Source organism: Dama dama, chromosome 33 (assembly GCF_033118175.1).
Source record: "Dama dama isolate Ldn47 chromosome 33, ASM3311817v1, whole genome shotgun sequence".
In the NCBI taxonomy this organism is placed as follows: Eukaryota; Metazoa; Chordata; class Mammalia; order Artiodactyla; family Cervidae; genus Dama; species Dama dama.
In genome coordinates, this window is record NC_083713.1 from 43,361,817 (window position 1) to 43,381,157 (window position 19,341).

General features: G+C 34.0%; 1 protein-coding gene across 5 annotated transcripts in view; it reads right to left on the reverse strand.

Moving 5' to 3' along the window:
* Positions 1–473: 473 nt before the first annotated feature.
* The window catches only part of KCNJ3 (potassium inwardly rectifying channel subfamily J member 3), a 176,756-nt gene continuing 157,888 nt past the window's right edge, over positions 474–19,341 (reverse strand). The window contains exon 3 of one of the 5 annotated variants that reach the window (XM_061135087.1): positions 474–3,712. In XM_061135087.1, coding sequence (XP_060991070.1) covers positions 3,126–3,712 — 587 coding nt within the window. In that variant the 3' untranslated portion in view covers positions 474–3,125. The remainder of the gene's footprint in view (positions 3,713–19,341) is intronic. The other 4 variants (XM_061135092.1, XM_061135094.1, XM_061135089.1 and 1 more) reach the window with 4 other exon arrangements.

The window sequence follows — 19,341 nt, forward strand, 5'->3', positions numbered from 1 at the left end:
ATCAAAATAATTGTATTTTCATTTACATTTAAATAAATAGAATGAAATATTTTACCATGACAGAACTACCCATGAAAATCCCATTAAAAGGGACTAGCTTCTAATTAAGTTGAATTATTCAGTTTAATGAATACTATATTTTGCTTTACAACAGTTGCCACATTGGTGGGCTGAAAATTATTTTGACTTAAGTTGACTTTTACTCTGTTTGATTTGAGCTCTTACAAATTCCTGAAATGGAAATATCAAAGGTTTACCTTTTATTTAGTCAATAAAATGCATAACTTTTCACTGCTAGGAAAACATGTCATGTACAGATTAAACAAATGTTACAGGAAATAACTTTGTTAAGAAGTTCTCCAGGAAGAAATATATGAAACTGAGATGACTTTGCTTGGAATGCCAGTGTCAAAAAAATCAGCAAAATGAGAAGAAAAAGCAATTCTTTATTTTTATCCAAATATATCAGACTTCATAATATAGTCTCAACAAAAATGTAGAGTCACCATATATCATCCAAACCAAGACATTATAAGAGTGAAAGGGAGTACTATTAATAATTACACAGGTACAACAGGTAAAAACTGGAACTCTCCTGGGTAAACCGGGACCAATGATCAACTTAGTAACAGGAGTTAAACTGCAATTACATGCAGAAATCATACTTTTCCCATATATATGTGGGAAAGAGAAAGGAATAGCATTCACTAAGAAAAATTAATTTGGCAACAGTGGTTCTTTCTCATCATCCAGGTCTCTGTTTAAAGATCACCACCTCCCCCTTCCAAAATAATCAATTATTTCACCCAATCATTTTCCATTGTGTTACCCTGCTTTCCTTCCATTAACTGATATTTTGACTCTGAAATTATGTTATTTTTATCTCCCCTCCCCCCTCTCCAACTGATACATGGTGTTTGAATGAGCAAGGACCACCTCTGATTTAGTCATATCCAAATCTACAGGAGCTAAAAATGCCTAGAACTTAAAAGACATGCAGAAATTTCACTGAATGAATGATTGAATGTATTTGGAGAGTTTATTTTTGGTCCCATTTTCCCCTTGGCACCAAAACCAAACTCAAATGACTCTCCAAATTAAATTATGGCTCTTTAGTTTTAAGTGGTTGGACTAAATGATCTGTGCAGTTTCTTCCACTGATAACAAATATACTGCGCCCCTCGGGCCCCTTCTCGCTCTGCTACTATTTCATTTCCTGTATCCAGCAAATAAGAAAGTTTGGGGGTAAAGGGTTAGGTCAACCAGGTCTATTCACAGTGGATGGATGCCCAAAGTTGATCATTTTGCCAGTAACAATTCCCTGGTATATGTTTGCACCTGCAGAATTTGATTGATACAGAGGTAGCCAGAAGGTATTAATATTATTGTAGTCAATGACAGAATTGTTGATATAATAATTTTCCAATATGAAAATCATCACAGGATTGCTAAAAAAAGGGAAAATAGTGGGACTCCAAACCAGCTATTAAGGATTTACATATTTATAAGGAGAAATAGATTAATTCTGGACAGACTTTAGAGTACAACACCCAAAGAAGTTTTATAGGAAAGTCCATGATATTCTGATAAGGAGCACTTATAAATTTTCATTAAAATCTCTACATTCCAAATCTTTACTTCGCCTGTGTTCTTTTGAGTAATAGTTTTAATTCCCATTAATGAGTCATAAATATCAGACCTCTAGGTTAAAAAAATAGTACTGCTACACTTATTTTGGTAGGCCAGAGATCCAACACACCAATAAATTGATTGTTTACTGAAACAAAACAAAGCAAAAAAGTCACATGGGTAAAATATCTTCAAGTTATCTGATTTTAAATTCTCTCAGGTATGTACAAACATTCTGTCTGAATTGAGTGACAGGTATGGGATAAAGTAGGTTGCCCAGGTGAGGAAAAAATCTGTCCTGTTATAACAAATGCCACAAACAAGAAAATGGCATAAAATGAGAGACACGATTAGACACACATATTTTATGCATAAATATCTATCATCTATTTCATTGTGTTGTTTTGTCTACTCAAGGATTAATTATTGGTTTTTAAAATGACAAAAGTTCGAGAAAAAGAGTGAAAAATATTACCAATTCACTCAGCTCGAAACAGGGACCATTCATTACGCAATTTCACACAGATTCCAATATATTCAATATTACTTGGCTACTGACTATTACAATGACTCAGCATTTGTTCAGAGCTCATATTTAAATTAGATCATATACAAAAGAGATTTCCAGACTTTAGTCCAGGAAAGGACCAACTCTCAAAATAAGCAATGTTTATTTTTTCCCCAGTACTAGCAACTTTTAAAAATCATTAGAAATTGTCAGTGTATTAGTATGCTTCAAAATTTACATGTCAAATATATAATGGTTACATTTTTGCAGGGCCATAAGTAGCACATACTTGTGTGACTCCCTCATAAAAAGTACAACGGAAAACCTTCCAGGTCCTTAAACAGCAGAAAACATTAAATCAGATTTTAAAATGACAAATAATTTAAGGCTAAAATATTTGGTATTAATAATTAATGCCAGAAGCTTTCCTAGCTTAATAAAGTAAACATGCACAAGAACTACAACTTTGAACAAAACATCACAATTTTATCAGATATATGTATGTATGTGTGAATATATATATATGTACATATATATGTGTGTGTATATATAAAACTATGTGTACACACACATATATATAGTTTTATCACCCTGAAAGCTATCAACTCATGTTTGGCTTAATACATATGTTAGAAATATTGTGGATAGTACCACCCCTTTAAATATATATATACATTTTCCATAATATACAATATAAATATACCATATATAAATCATGCCATAAAACTAAATGCAAAATTTGCACATTATTGCATGCTTGATGTGATAATACATGCCCATTATTAAGAACTTCCTTCTGATGTCCTCCCTTTATAACATTTTCTTTCTGCACAGTAGCAATACTTGAAAAGGTAGGGTTCTCAAATATGCATATATGACTGGGAGAAAAAAATGTACCTTTCAAATTCCTTAGAGAGGATTACCTCATCAGCCAAATATTGGACTATTACTAAATCAAACAATAAATAATGCCTGAAGGGGTGTTTTGTTATGTGAATCTATCAGAGTTCATTTTTCTTAATTTTGCTGGAAGATTCCCTTCCATCCTGGTTGCTCCTCCTGCCATCTTTTGAAGCTTTGGTGGCAAATCAGCCACTGATTGGCTCATGGGATCAGACAACATTTTGGTGGTTTTAGATACCAGTTTTTCTTCTGAGTTGCCAGGTACTGAACTTATTCGTTGAAGTTTCATGGGCAAATCGCCCAAGCTGTAGGCTTTTTCAGAAGTTGTAGAACTCATTCTTAAGAGTTTCTTGGGAAAGTCTTCTCTTCCAGTAATTTTCTGCAGCTTAGATGGAAGTTTGGTACTAATGTCATCAAGTCCATCTAAGCATTCCACAGAGTTATGTCTTTCTTTGCTGTTAGTTATGGCTGGTGCTATTAAAGGAGATGACATAAGGAGCATTTCCTCCTGTTCTTTCACACTGTAAGGTGGGGTGGGGACTTCAAATGTTGCATGGAACTGGGAGTAATCAACTTTAAAGAATCCTTCTTCTAAGGAAATTACAGGGAAAAAACGATGACCCCAGAGAACTTCATCTTCAGTGTACGATGTTCGAGCTTGACAAGTCATCCCTGAAAGCAAAAAGAAAGTCCTTGATAAATTAGGCATAGTAGAAGCACATGTTCAGGCACTTTTCATTAAGGAATTCATTTTGCTTTCTTATTTAAGCTCTGGACTGTTTATCTGAGTAGACTGAATATAGGATATGTTCAAAGTTGTGGTGTTAATAACTTTGATACATATACTTTCTTCCCAAAAAAATGAAGGGTACATTTAGTGTATATATTTGAAGGATAGTACATCAAAGCATTACTAATTGTTTATTATCATAAACCAAAAGTAAAAATGGCATAGAACAGTGTCATAATGTATGTCTCTTCTATAAGGAGATAAGTGGAAAAAAAAAATCACATAGTCATTTGCCATCATTGAAGAAGCAATATTATATATGAAACAAACAAACCTGACTTTGAATCCAAACTTTATATCTGTGGAAACGTAAGGATATTTAGCTGAGTACAGCTTCCTCTTCTGTAGAGTAAAGCATAAAAAGCAATACATATCTCCCAGGAATGCTGTGAGTACAAAATAAAATCACTCATGTTGTTGTTGTTTAGTTGCCAAGTTGTGTCCAACTCTCTGTGACCCCATGGAATGCAGCATGTTGGGCTTCCTTGTCCTTCTCTATCTCCTGAGGTTTGCTCAAACTCATGTCCATTGAGTTGGTAATGCCATCTAACCATTTCATCCTCTGTCACTGCCTTCTCCTCCTGCCTTCAATCTTTCCCAGCATCAGTGTCTTTTCCAGTAATTTGGCTGTTCCCATCAGGTGGCCAAAATATTAGACCTTTAGTTTCAGTATCAGTCAGTCCTTCCAATGAATATTCAGAGTTGATTTCCTCTAGGATTGACTGGTTTGATCTCCTTGAAGTCCAAGGGACTCTCAAGAGTCTTCTCGAGCACAATTCGAAAGCATTAATTTTTCAGTGCTCAGCTTTCTTTATGGTCCAAATCTCACATCTGTTCATGACTACTGGAAAAACCATAGCTTTGATTATATGTAACTTTGCTGGCAAAGTGAGGTCTCTGCTTTTTAATATGCTGTCTAGGTTTATCATAGCTTTCCTTCCATGGAGCAAGCATCTTTTACTTTCATGGCTGTAGTCACCATCCACTGTGATTTTGGAACCCAAGAAAATAAAATCTGTCACTGTTTCTATTTTCCCCCCACCTATTTGCCATGGAGTGATGCAAACAGATGCCATGATCTTAATTTTTTGAATGCTGAATTTAAGTCAGCTTTTACTCACATTTTTTCACCAGGTAAGCTCCCAAAGTACTCATACAGAAATGTAAAACATATCTTATAATTTCTAAAAATGGTTGCCTTTTATAAATGAGAGCATAATAACCATCTCAAGTATTTGCTAAATGAATAAAAGTTGAAAACATTTCTGTTGCATAATGTAAAGTTACTGTAGTGATTCCCTTCTTCTGGACTTTTAAGGTCAGAACAAACTTTTGCTCACATTTTAGAAACCTATAAAATCAGTACTCTGGGCCACTGTGATGTTACAAGTTCTATTCTTGCTATAAAAGCTTTGGAAACTGTATGTTGCATTTAAGATGTGAAACGTTGCTATTTGTATATGAATATTATGTTGCTTGGATATCATTTACCTTATGCTACTCTGATTTACTCAGCTCTGTTCTCATAAATCATATGTTAAAACTGAGTTACTGTTAAATCAGTCAACTTCAATATTCCTTTGTGAAGGTTGGAAATATATGAATAAATTAAAGCCATATATTATATTTTAGTTTTATATTCATCAAAAGGTACGATTTTCTGTATCGTTTGCAAAAGTCATTACTGTCCTCTACCTTTACTATCAGACTTCTCATAAAGGCTATTAAAGTGTAGTGTAAAATAAAAGATGAATTTTAAAAATGCATCTCTTCAATAGTTAAGTATAATTTAAAGTAATGACAGTCTTTCTTCTTTCATTTCTATTCTCTCTTTGCCACTTTATAAATAATTTCTATTGTGTTTAAGCCTGGAATAGTTTGGATAAAGAGATATTCCTTTTTTCCCCTTACTAGTAATCACACATATAATAGTAAGAATGAAGATAAAAGGCATAATTCAAAAACCATATTGAAGAGAAATTAAATCCTTCACTGAAATCCTTCCAAAATCTTACCTTATAATTATTATTAGTTCTATATGACCAGGAAATCAGTTATTATGACATATATATTGGTTTTCTCCAGACAGTTTTAAAGAAACTTATGTAGAAAATAAATGCCCATCTCAGGCACTATGTGAGGTGCTCTTTCTATATATTATCTCTAATCATCAATATTATCTTGCTAAGAAAATCTTCTTATGTCCATTTTAAAGATAAGGAATATAGTTCTCAGAGAGATTAAATCTCTTGCCCTCCTAGTACACAGATCTAGGAAGCTGAAAAGAAAAGATGTCAGCATTATTCTAACTTACGTTTTTTGTTGCTATTTTTACCTTGCCACGATGTCTCTGTTATTTCAGTTAGGAACCTGATTCTAAACAACTTATCAATCTCACTGTTATGGTGGATATCTAATAGTGATCCAATATTAGTCTTCATAATCTTTATCATATCAAGAATAGCCCCCAGAAATATTTACTTATTTAAGCCGTGCTGGGTCTTTGTTAATATGCAGGTATTCCTCTAGCTGCCATGGGTGGGGGCCACTCTTTAGCTGTGGTGCATGAGCTTCTCATTGCGGAGGCTTCTCTTGTGGAGCACAGACATGCTGTCTTCAGGGGCTGTGGTGTGTGGGCTCAGCAGTGGTGGTTCCCAGGCTCTAGAGCACAGGCTCAATGGTTGAGTTGCACAGGCTGAGTTGCTCCATGCCATGTGGGATCCTCCCAGACTAGGGATCGAACCCGTGTCTCCTGCACTGGTGGGTAGATTCTGAACCACTGAGCCACCAGGGAAGCACTCCCACCTCCAGAAATATGTACAGTGAAAATAACAAAATAGTTTAAAAATGATTTGTACTTTTTATAGACATGCACACAGTAAGTAGCATTCTGTATTTTCAAACACTTCTAGCCTCTGATTAAATATTTCATGACAAAAAATTATAGATCATCACTTATTTAAAAATGATAAAAAATGTATTTCCTGATATATCTACTTGGTTTAATTTCAAGATGTTTAAATATTGAGCAAACTACTTAGAAAAACAAATACTGATGTTCTTATCCATTATCCTATCAAAATAGGAATATTAAAGTGAGTAAACACTTTTTATTTGTTTAGTTTAAAAGTATCCTTTAATTTCTCTCCAAGATCAATCATTCTCATGAATTCTTTGTGAATAGTTTCCAGTATGGGGTATTAATACAAATTAAAGAAAAATGATTATAAATATATACTTACTGTTAAGTGACAGTACTTCGCTTACAACTTCATTTTAATTTTAAAAACACACCACTGAAAATTGATAGTGGGTGGGATTATCTGACAGGAGGGCATATATAGCTAACTCGGTATTTACTTTTGTAACATAGACCTGTGTGCTTGTCCTTTGATCACTTTAAATGCGTGTATATATTAACAGCTGAAGTAAATTCATATCATGAACTTTGTTCAATTATTTCTAACAATAGAGTACACACTGAAACAAAATTTGATTCCTATCACCATCTAATCCCATATTTAGTGACCCTTTTTTAACATTAGGAAAGGTCTATGAAATTAAAAAATCAAAATTCTGTCTCCATTACTTATTATAATATACAGCATTGCTGATCCTCAGTGCCTACCCTGAGTTGTTTATTATGAAGTTATCAGAAATCAGAGAGAGAAACTTAAATGGAAGGAAAAAAATGGGGAAATAAAATCTTGTAAAGTTTTCAGTTTGAGGAAACAGGACTGATAACTGAGGTGATGTGACATCTACAATGGAAACAGGTATTTCAAATTCAGATATTTGTTTGCATAAAAATACCTGTAAGCTTTGTTACTAAAATGCCAGTGGTTAATTCTGACTGAAAAAGAAGGTGGTAATTTTATTCTACTATATGAAATTGACTTTACTTCCTTCCATAGTGACCTAATACTTGTGAGGCAACATCTTTATATGATTGAAAAATATATAAATTTGGCTTCCTAACACACTACTAAACAGCTTGTAGAAATCACTTAAAGCTCTCTGGGCTTCAGTTTACTCTTCTATGTAATAAGGATAACAGTATCCTCTGACAAAGCTATTGAGAGTTTGAGATAAGTGAAGTATCCAAAACAGTGCTTGGTATTAGACAATGCTCAATCATAACTACTTTTTTTTTTAATCATTCTGTGGGTGATCATTTGCATTTCCTGTTTTTCCTAGACATTAGTGACAAAGCATTATTCTAACTGGACAATTTTGTCATTTTAGTAATTTGTCCCATAGGGGAAATTCACTTAAAAATTGCCAGGTATCACACAGCAATTTTCTTTTGAAATGATCAATTAAATATCTGAAATATTTAAAAATGCAGAAAAAGATATGTTACTTATCTTCCCAATTTTTATGGTTTCTCAGCATTTTCCACCTAATTATCTAGAGTAGCAGGGGAGACAGAGTGGAAACTTGGTGTGTACTAAAAGGCCAAGACAAGGTAAGTGACTACAATCTACTATAAACTTTCGTAATGAACGACATTTGCCAGCACTTTAACCTTTGTTTGTTCTTCTTCTGTTCCTTTTACCCTGTCATTAAAAGTAGGTACACAAATATCAGAAATTTCCAATTCAACAACATCATTTTTAAAAAATCTGGTTTCACCTTAGAATATTAATGTACAATCAACATATGGATAATGACGTTATAAACTGAATAACAGGAAAATGTCTATGACGGTCAGTCTGCAGTTTAGACAGTGTGCTAAGATACAATTGATAAACTACTTCTTTTTACAATTATACTAAATAAGTAACACCAAAAATGGTGTTGAAAAAAAATAGAATACAGAATCCAAGAGATGATTTAATGTAAACATAACTATGTTTTCTAAGAACATGTATATATCATAGTATTCTTCCTTTTTGAATGCTTTAACTTATGATATTCCTGCTCCCAGCCAAATTATTTAAAAATAATCCATGCTTGGAATCGTAATTACAAATGCCATTTGAATCAAAATAAATGCAGGTGAAAAGATACTATCTGATTGCGCCTCTTAACTTGCAATGCAACTGTTTGCATGTTTTAACCAGATTCCAGACTTGAACAAATGTGATGAAAATCAACATGAGCTCATCTCTGTGGAAACTGGCAAAGCAACAGATGCTGCTTTAACTGGAAATAGCTGGGACTTTTGAATCCTGAGATGAAAAACATTTTGTGAAAAAATGACTTATCTGTTCATTGATTCACGGACAAAGAAACTATATATTATTGTTTAATTTATTCCAAAGTCAGTGTTTTAACTTAAAATGATAGAGGCAATGTAGTCTAATCTTTTTATTTTTGACTTTTCTTTTTCCTGATTCTGCCTTTATAGCATTACATTCATTTCCTTAACGAAATTGAATGTTCATTCAGATAAGAAGTATGAAAACTTTTAAAGTAAAAATGGTAAAGTGAGTTGTTACTTGATAAGTCTTTAATTAAGCTATCAGAATATCTCTAAGTTAGCTGTTCTCTGTTGCTTCTTCTGGCCAGAGGTGATGAATATGTCACCTACATGCAGTGAGTATGTGATAGTTAAATACAGTATTACCACAGTCTAAGGTGAGTGGGTGCTGTGATGCAAAAATATCAAATAATCAATAACTTCTGCACAGTGGAAGCTTTATCTAAATCTTACTCAGTATAGAAGTTGATGAGAGAGAAAGACAGGTGGAAGGTTAGAAATTCTTCAGTAATGGTGGTTGTGACTGTGCTTTATTATGTGTGTAATAAAAAGAAAGACAAAAGCAGAACTCCTTTAAATAAGCCATGACATAATAATAATAATAAATAACATTGCTATAAGGCTAACTGTGTGTCAAATAAGCACTTTTCAGAATCCTCACAATTCCTTAAAGAAAGTATGTGAATCCCAGCTCTACCACTAATTAATGTATGATCTTAAAAAAAAATCTACTAAATCTCTTAATCTTCAATTTCATCATCTGTAAAATTAAAGACACTTGCTCCTTGGAAGAAAAGTTCTGACCAGCCTAGACAGTGTAATAAAACCAGAGACATTACTTTGCTGACAAAGGTCCATCTAGTCAAAGCTATGGTTTTTCCAGTAGTCATGTATGGATATGAGAGTTGGACCAAGGAAGGCTGAGCGCCAAAGAATTGATGCTTTTGAACTGTAGTGTTGGAGAAGACTCTTGAGAGTCCCTTGGACTGCAAGGAGATCAAATCAGTCAATCCTAAAGGAAATCAACCATGAATATTCATTGGAAGGACTGATACTGAAGCTCCAACACTTTGGCCACCTGATGTGAAGAGCAGACTCATTAGAAAAGACCATGATGCTGGAAAACACTGAAAGCAGGAGGAGAAGGGGATGACAGAGGACGAGATGGTTCGATGGCATCACTGACTCAATGGACATGAGTTTGAGTAAGCTCTGGGAGATGATGAAGGGCAGGGAAGCCTGGCATTCTGCAGTCCATGGGGTTGCAACAACTGAGTGACTGAACAAATGATTTCACCTGAATATTCTGAGAATTAAATGAAATTAACTAATAGATATATGTACTTAAGTTATATTTATGTAACTTACATGTATAATTAAATTATATATATATACATACATATATATATATATATATATATATATATAGCTTATACAATAAAAATTGGTCACTTTCATCCAGAAGTCCCTACTTATAGGCTATACAACTCTACAAATTTCATTATGCATTTATACACACACAGCTGAAATATTTAGCCAAGTTACATCTTTTTGTTTCTTAATTCTATCCTCTTTGTCTATTTTTTCTTTAAATTGGCATTGGTTTTTATAAGTGAGTTGACAAACAGCTTAACATGCATGTCATGTGCTATGAAAGTGAAGTGAAAGTTGCTCAGTCATGTCCGACTCTTCGTGATCCCATGGATTACACAGTCCATGGAATTCTCCAGGCCAGAATACTGGAGTGGGGAGTCTTTCCCTTCTCCAGAGGATCTTCCCAACCCAGGGATCCAACCCAGGTCTCCCACATTAAAGGCGGATTCTTTACCAGCTGAGCCACCAGGGAAGCCCAAGAATACTGGAGGGGGTAGCCTATCCCTTCTCCAGCGGATCTGCCCGACCCAGGGATCGAACTGGGGTCTCCTGCACTGCAGGTGGATTCTTTACCAACTGAGCTATCAGGGAAGCCCATGTGCTATATCACAAAGTAATTTCCTAGTCTGCCCTATGCACTGCTCTGAGGATTACTGAATAAATTCTGTAGCTGTGCCTTTCCCAAAGTACTTCCAAAATTTCACCCATCACCCAAGATGTAACAACTGTAAAGCTCACTTGGCATTCTCTGCATGCTCCCTATTGCATTCCACTGAGCTGAACTCTAAAGGATAAAGGTTCTGAGGAAGCATATGATGTTTGGGGCTTTATCTTGTTTACAAAACATAAAGACCCTGTGTTCACTGCTGCTCAGTAATACTAAGGTCATGGCATCAGGCTCTTCTGGGATATATGTTGCAAAGTTCCTAAGAATACATCGTTGGCTTCCAGAAACTGCAGTTTTCAAAAAGATGGATGTCTTTAAAGCTCAGCATATTTTGATCAGACAGACTTTGGTAAGATGTTTCTGGCATACATTCAACCAAATATTATCCTCTATTATTTACAAGCACTTGGTCTTACAGTGTGCTCACAGACATCAACTTGCTATCATTGCCTAAGTTAGGTCAAAGTCCAATAATTAAATAAAAAAATAAAAACAAGAAGAAAAAACCAATTATATTTGCTAGAGAATAAAGTGTAAATAGGGCATTTAGCAATAAATGTCTCAAATGAACTACTTTAGATTTCTGAGTTCCCAGAAGAACAAAAGAAAATGGATTTTTATCCAATTCCAACAGAACAAAATGTTAGCTTTCCAGAAAGGAATATAAGTGCAGGTCCTAAGGGTCAATGGCAGATGGAATATATGATGCGGAATTCATCATCATACTGATGAAAATATAGTAAAGAGAATCAGGGTAATATTAAGTAAAAGGACATGGACCTTGAATATAAATGAAACTGTTGCTGTTTTAACCACTCATTAGTAAGGCCTTGGGCATATTACTTTAATGATCTGAATTTTGATTACTAAAAAAATCAACAGTAATAAGGGATAATAATATATCAAGGATAATATACCATTTATAAGGCTATTATTATTATAAGATATTATCTAGCTGATGGGTTTACCATATATCTGATAAATAATAGAGGTTCAATAATTGGTAGCTATTATCAATTATTATTATTATTAGTGTTCCAACTAGACAAAAGATCATTTCATTTCAATTCTTTAGTGAACACTTCCTTAGAATCAACTCAAGGTAAATAATTTTCATCTTGTTTCTATTAATCTGATACATTCCAGGTTGTTTATCTAGAGTATGAGGGAATATCTATTAATGCATACATAATAAAGTGAGTCAGGTCTAGCACAGTCAACCTGGATTGCCCTGCACAAATGTGACTAACTTTACAGCAGCAACTATTTCCCTCAAAATACAATTAAATTCTCTACTTTGTTGACAAGGCACTATCTTCAGCTCTCCATACTCACTTCATACAGAAGCACTGCAGATATTAAAGGATATATTTTCAAATGATTATCGTTTCCTTAACTAACTGGAAATGTTCAATTCTTGCATATCTTTTTCTTTTTTTCCTTCAAGGCATCTATTAAACATTCTTTCTAGCATTGACAACTATAGAATCAAAGCTACCTAAATCCATTCATGCTATTGTTTTCTCCTGTTAAGATATGATTTTTAGCTTCTGAAATATCTTAATGGTATAGGTATAATGTAACCTAATAGGAATATACCAATATATAGGAAAATACTCTATATTATTAGACTGAAATCATAAAAGATACTTTTCAAAAAGAAAAATGTAATAGATTTTTAGCTTAAAAGAAAACAGAATATCTTTCAGATAATGCTGGAAGAAATAGAGGGAAACAATAGAATGGGAAAGACTAGAGATCTCTTCAAGAAAATTAGAGATACCAAGGTAACATTTCATGCAAAAATGGGCATAATAAAGGACAGAAATGGTATGGATCTAATAGAAGCATAATATATTAATTAAATGTGGTAAGAATACACAGAAGAATTATACAAAAAAAGATCTTAGTGACCCAGATAACAACAATGGTGTGGCCATTCACCTAGAGCCAGAAATCCTGGAATGTGAAGTCAAGTGGGCCTTAAGAAGCATCACTACAAACAAAGCTAATGGAGGTGATGAAATTCCAGTGGAACTATTTCAAATCCTAAAAGATGATGCTGTGAAAGTGCTGCACTCAATATGCCAGCAAATTTTGAAAACTCAGCAGTGGCCACAGGACTGGAAAAACTCAGCTTTTGTTCCAATCCTAAGGAAAGACAATGCCAAAGAATGTTCAAACTACCACAAATTGCACTCATCTCACAAGCTAGCAAAGTAATGCTCAAAATTCTCCAAGCTAGGCTTCAACAGTAGGTGAACTGTGAACTTCCGTATTTTCAAGCTGAATTTCGAAAAGGCGGAGGAACCAGAGACCAAACTGCCAACATCCACTGGATCATAGAAAAAGAAAGATAATTCTAGAAAAACATCTACTTCTGCTTTATTGACTATGCTCAAGACTTTGACTGTGTGAATCATAAAAAACTGCAAAATTCTGAAAGAGATGGGAATACCAGACCACCTGACCTGCCTCCTGAGAAATCTGCATGCAAGTCAAGAAGCAACAGTTAGAACGGACATGGAATAAGGAACTAGTTCAAAATTAGGAAAGGAGTACGTCAAGGCTGTATATTGTCACCCTGCTTATTTAACTTATATGCAGAGTACATCATGAGAAATACCAGGCTGGATGAAGCACAAGATGGAATGAAGACTACCGGGAGAAATATCAATAACCTCAGATATGCAGATGACACCACCTTTATGGGAGAAAGTGAAGAGGAACTAAAGAGTCTCTTGATAAAAGTGAAAGAGGAGAGTGAAAAAGTTGGCTTAAAACTCAACATTCAAAAAACAAAGATCATGGCATCCAGTCCTATTTGTTCAGTTCAGTTCAGTCGCTCAGTCATGTCCAACTCTTTGCTACTCCATGGACTGCAGCATGCCAGGCCTCCTTGTCCATGGCCAGCTCCCAGAGTTTACTCAAACTCACGCCCATTGAGTCGCTGATGCCATCCAACAATCTCATCCTCTGTCATCCCCTTCTCCTTCTGCCTTCAATCTTTCCCAGCATCCTTGGCATGCTGCAGTCCATGGGGTCACAAAGAGTCGGACATGACTGAGCGACTGAACTGAAAGTTCAGATCAAATGTCATTAATTCTATGGAGTCTTTCCTAATAGGATTTTTCTACTTTAATTTACTATGCTTTAAATGTGTCTTATTTTCATGCTCATATGCACAGATACACACATTCACATTCTTTGACAAGTAAGTGTATTAAATATCTCAATGACACATGCACACACACATATATATACATATTGATCAATGACAATGTTAAACATTTATTAATATGTTAAACATCTCCTTTCTGCCAGGCACTCTTCTAGGTGCTGAATTACAAGGTGTTATGGCAATGGGATGAAAGATCAACACTCTCAACCTCCATGTTTAAACCAAGCTTTGGGGTACCTCCCTGGCAGTCCAGTGGTTATGACTCTGCTCATCCACTGCAGAGGGCACAGGTTTGATTCCTGGATGGGGAACTGGGAGACCATATGCCACAGAGTACAGCCAGAAAGATTTTAAAAATAAATAAAAATAAAAGCAACTGTCTCTTAGGATGCAGTGGAACATTACATTTACATTTTTAATTAAAAATAAAAAATACACCTAGCCTGAAAAATGACTAGTAGTCTACCACACAGTTCACACCCACCACGTGAAAAAACACATTCTGGGATGAGGACAGACTTGTGCACATATTCAGCTATGTAAGGGCACAACCAATTGTACCTGAATTTAGGATACAGCTCCTTTTTATGCAGTGATGAGTAATGGACAAATCACATATTTGATCCATATTTACTATGTACCTTATACTGTATACACTCCCCTGGTGGCTCAGAGGGTAAAGTGTCTGCCTGCAGTGCAGGAGACCTGGGTTCAATCCCTGGGTCAGGAAGATCCCCTGGAGAAGGAAATGGCAACCCTCTCCAGTATTCTTGCCTGGAGAATTCTGTGGACAGAGGAGCCTGGTAGGCTACAGTCCACGGGGTCACATAAGAGTCGGAGACGACTGAGCAGCTTCACTTCTTCCTTTTTGTTCATTCATTATGGTTACAGATAAAGATTAGAGTAAGCTTCTTAAGAGAACTCTTTATCAACATAACATTGCTGGTATCCAACACTGTGTCTATATTGGATGCTTAATGCTTTCTTGGGAAGAGACAGTAAAAGGAATAGGGGAAAGGGAAGAATGGGAAGCTTAAAACAGCAGTGAAAGAAAAGTCAACTTTTTGAATGAATCAGAGTTCCCATTACACATGGATAATTTATTCACCACCAGGAGAGACTGTAGTCAACAAAATGGAAGTGATATAACTACAATATACATACATGTAATATGACAATATTGATTACTGTCTATGCTTTTAAAGTAGGAAGGGGAAAATCTTAAAATATATTATATATAATCATTATGTAGAATATGAATGATTCTTACACAAAGAAGCAAAACATACTTGCTAATAAATCATATTCAATGATAACCAGTCAGTTTTTTCCTCACATTTTTGTGCAATTATACACTGAGAGATGTAAAACTAGATACATCTACTAGAGGTTAGATTTATCTGCATTTAACCATTAAGTATTAAGATAATTAATTACTAGGTAACCTCTAGCTATAGCTAAAATTTTGAGGAAACTACCCCTTATGCAACTATAATCGATCACCTTAGAAAATGAAGACAATCCATTTTTATCGGATATTTGAAACCTTATTTTCCCTTTAATTCATGAGATTGACTTTTTATATAGGCTGCTATATCTCTAAGCATCACAAACTATGGCTATTTTTTTAACATCTTCTTTGGCAGAAATTCAAATACATTTTGTTTGCTTGCAGGCTTAAAACAGAGCCTGAATAAATATTTGCAATTCAGCGGTTGTTCTGGTTCTACGCTTTGCAGTAAAAGGTCAGAGAATTTTGCTTCTAATTTTGTTGTTGTTATTTACAAAGCCTAAATGAAAAATAAAGTCCCTAAAATTTTATGAGAACTATTACAGAGTAGCTTTTATTTTAAGAGTGAAAAACACCACATCACAGTAATAATCACAAATATATGATATTTTATAGGAAAATGATTGTTTTGAACACATTTGAATATTTTTGAAATATTCTATTTATCTTCCATGACATAAACAGGTATTTAAAAGTCAAACTATTAAAGGTTTCCTTAAACTACATTGTTCCTCATCTCCATGAATAACACTTAAAATTATCTGAATCAAAAAAAATAAAATCACTTCAAGTAAAAAGTCAGATATAAAAATGCTAAGGCAAATAACATATGAGATGAGAATAGTAACTTCCTTAAACTGACATTTTCAGAAGAAGCCAAATTCTATAGCTTTATGCTAAAATACAGCTCAACTCCTAAGGCGCCCTAAATTTTTTCCCATGTTTTAAGTAAAAAATGATCTCTACAGCATTTTGTTAATGAAGGGAACCAAGACATAGAGGAAAAATTCTCAACTGGTGACCCCGCACAGTGGTCCCCACTGGTTTGGTGACCTTGTGGGGAAATTTTATCATATATATCTTTGCAGAAAGTTTTGACATTTATAAAAAGAATTATTTATATTATATAAATGATGCTCAGTATACAATATATAAAACTGTCTGATATTCAAAGACTTCTTAATATTACAAAGGTCTAAATAATGACCTAATAACCAAGGTCTAACTAAAGAAGAGAAAGAGAAAGGAGAAAAGGCAAGTAAATTAATCCACTTAGAATATTAGGACTCAAGCTCTCTGGATAGATGTCCACTTAATGAAACATAAGATAGAATTAATAATTGGTAAAGAAGAGGCTCATTTTGTGACCAATACCTACATGTATCAATTTTTATATGAATCATCATAAGAAATTACATTCTCAAATATTCTACCAATTTTAATAGGCTTGCAGCTATTGATGTTTATACTTTGATACATGACTGTGAACAAGATTAAAACAAGGGTTAGAAAATAACGTCTTGCAGTTATTTTATTTCAAGAAATATTTTACTCTTCCTAATAAACATTCCTGAAGTTAAACAAGGTTATATTTCATTTGACTGACCTGAAAAATACATGAAATGTGTGTTATTAAATCTTCTGAAATATACTGACACGAAAGTATCCAAAGTTATCCTGAGACTGTTCATTCAGTAGTTTATACCTTCATTTATCAAGAATTCAAAAAAAAGTGAAATAAATTTGTCTGCATTTTGGGAATACATAAAGAATAATAGAAATCTTTTAAACTAAATCAAAAGGAAGAATATTGGCAATATTGATTTTTAAAAGAGGAAACGGAAGTTGGTTGATGGGATGAGGTGTGAGGAGTAGGCTTTGTTGCAGACATGTTATTATGATGTAATATACACAGTTTATAGCAATATCACCTAAAATTTATTGTACATACACATTCTAGTCTATGCTAAGATTTAAAATGAATTATTTTATTTTCAAAATTTGTGTAAAGTTGCTATCTCATTTTTAGCTAATAAACCTGCACCTGAAAAAAGGGCAGAAGATCTGAACAAACAATTCATCAAAGAAGATATACAGATGGCAATCAATCATATGAAAAGATGCTCCACATTGTATGTCATTAAAGAATTGAAGAGTAAAATAACAAAGAGATACCACTATCCCCTTATTAGAATGGCCAAAATCGGGAGCACTGACAATAGCAAATGCTGATGGGGTTGCGAAGCAACTGGAACTCCCAGGCACTGCTATGGGAATGCAAAATGGTATAGCCACCTTGAAAGATAGTTTGACAATTTCTTCCAAAACAAAATGTAGTCTTACTTATGATCCAGCAATAAGTTTGTTATTTATTCAAATGAATTGAAAATTTATGTCCACACAAAAATCTGCACACAAATATTTACAGCAACTTTATTCATAATTGCCCAAACTTGGAAGCAACCAAAATGTTCTTCAATAGATAAATAGATAAACAAACTGGTGTGTATCTACATAAAAGAACACTATTCAGTGATAAAAATAAATGAGCTATCATGCCAAAAAGAGAAATGGAGTAATTTCAAATGGATATTACTAAGTGAAAATAAGTATATCTGAAAAGCCTACATACTGTATGATTCCAATTATATGGCATTCTGGTCTGGAAAAGGCAATGATGGAGAGAGTGAAAAGATTAATCAGTATAGGGTTTGGGGATGAAGAGCTGGCACACCAGGATTTTAGGGCAGTAAAACTATTCTGTGTGATGTCATTATGTATTTGTCAAAATTTAGAATGCACAACACAAAAGGTGAACCCTAATGTAAACTATGGATGTAGACTGACGAGGACTTGTCAGTGTTGGTACATTGATTGTAAGTGATGAAAACAGATTGCTTCTATTTTGGAATTAACTCTTCTACACCTCAGGAGCCTGATATTATCAGTGCTTACATGCTACATTTCAACCATTTTAGTCTGCCTTAAAGGTGAAACTAGGTACCATGATGCACATGGTGGGAAAAACAAAACAAAAAAACTATTGACAGAGATATACTATCAAATCTGTTTTCTTTAACAGCTTCTAAATTTTGAATATTATAATTCACAAAGGGGTCTGAAACACTTAAATTAAAAAAAAAACATTACTTTTAAGGGTGGAATGAAAAGTTGCATAATTAAATACCCTATTTTGCTATTCTTACATTTGTACACTCTAACTATCCTGCTCACCACAACAGACCTAGCCTATTCACATAAGTGTAAATGGGCACATCTCTCTTACTGTGCCTATATTTTATCTCCACAAAATGAATGGAAGTAAGAAATAGGTATATTTTCTATGTAGTCTAAGTTAATTTTCAAAACCTAAGTTTAAAGTCAAAGTTTCCACAAACAAAGATATAAGTATGCAGCCATTCTTTAAAAATATAAACAAAAGTTTCCATCTGTAATTTTAAACTATCATTACTGTTTATACCATCTACAGGAGCTCCATTCCTTCTGATACTGACAGTTCTTAGTTATTTATAGGCTGTTCTCAAGCTCTTTTTAATCTACTTCTTCCCTTAAGCAATACATACTCTTTTTTTAATCTTTCTTCAGACATGAATTCTTTAAGTGCATATGATATCTAATAAACAATGGAAGAAGTAGAGCTTACTGCAAAGTATTTAACAAATAAGATCTAAGTCTAGGACTGTTATGAGAACATTCTAGGATCTTAATGAAGAATGTTCCTATCATCAGAGGAGAAAGGGAAATGTACATAGACTATTCATCAAGAGAAGC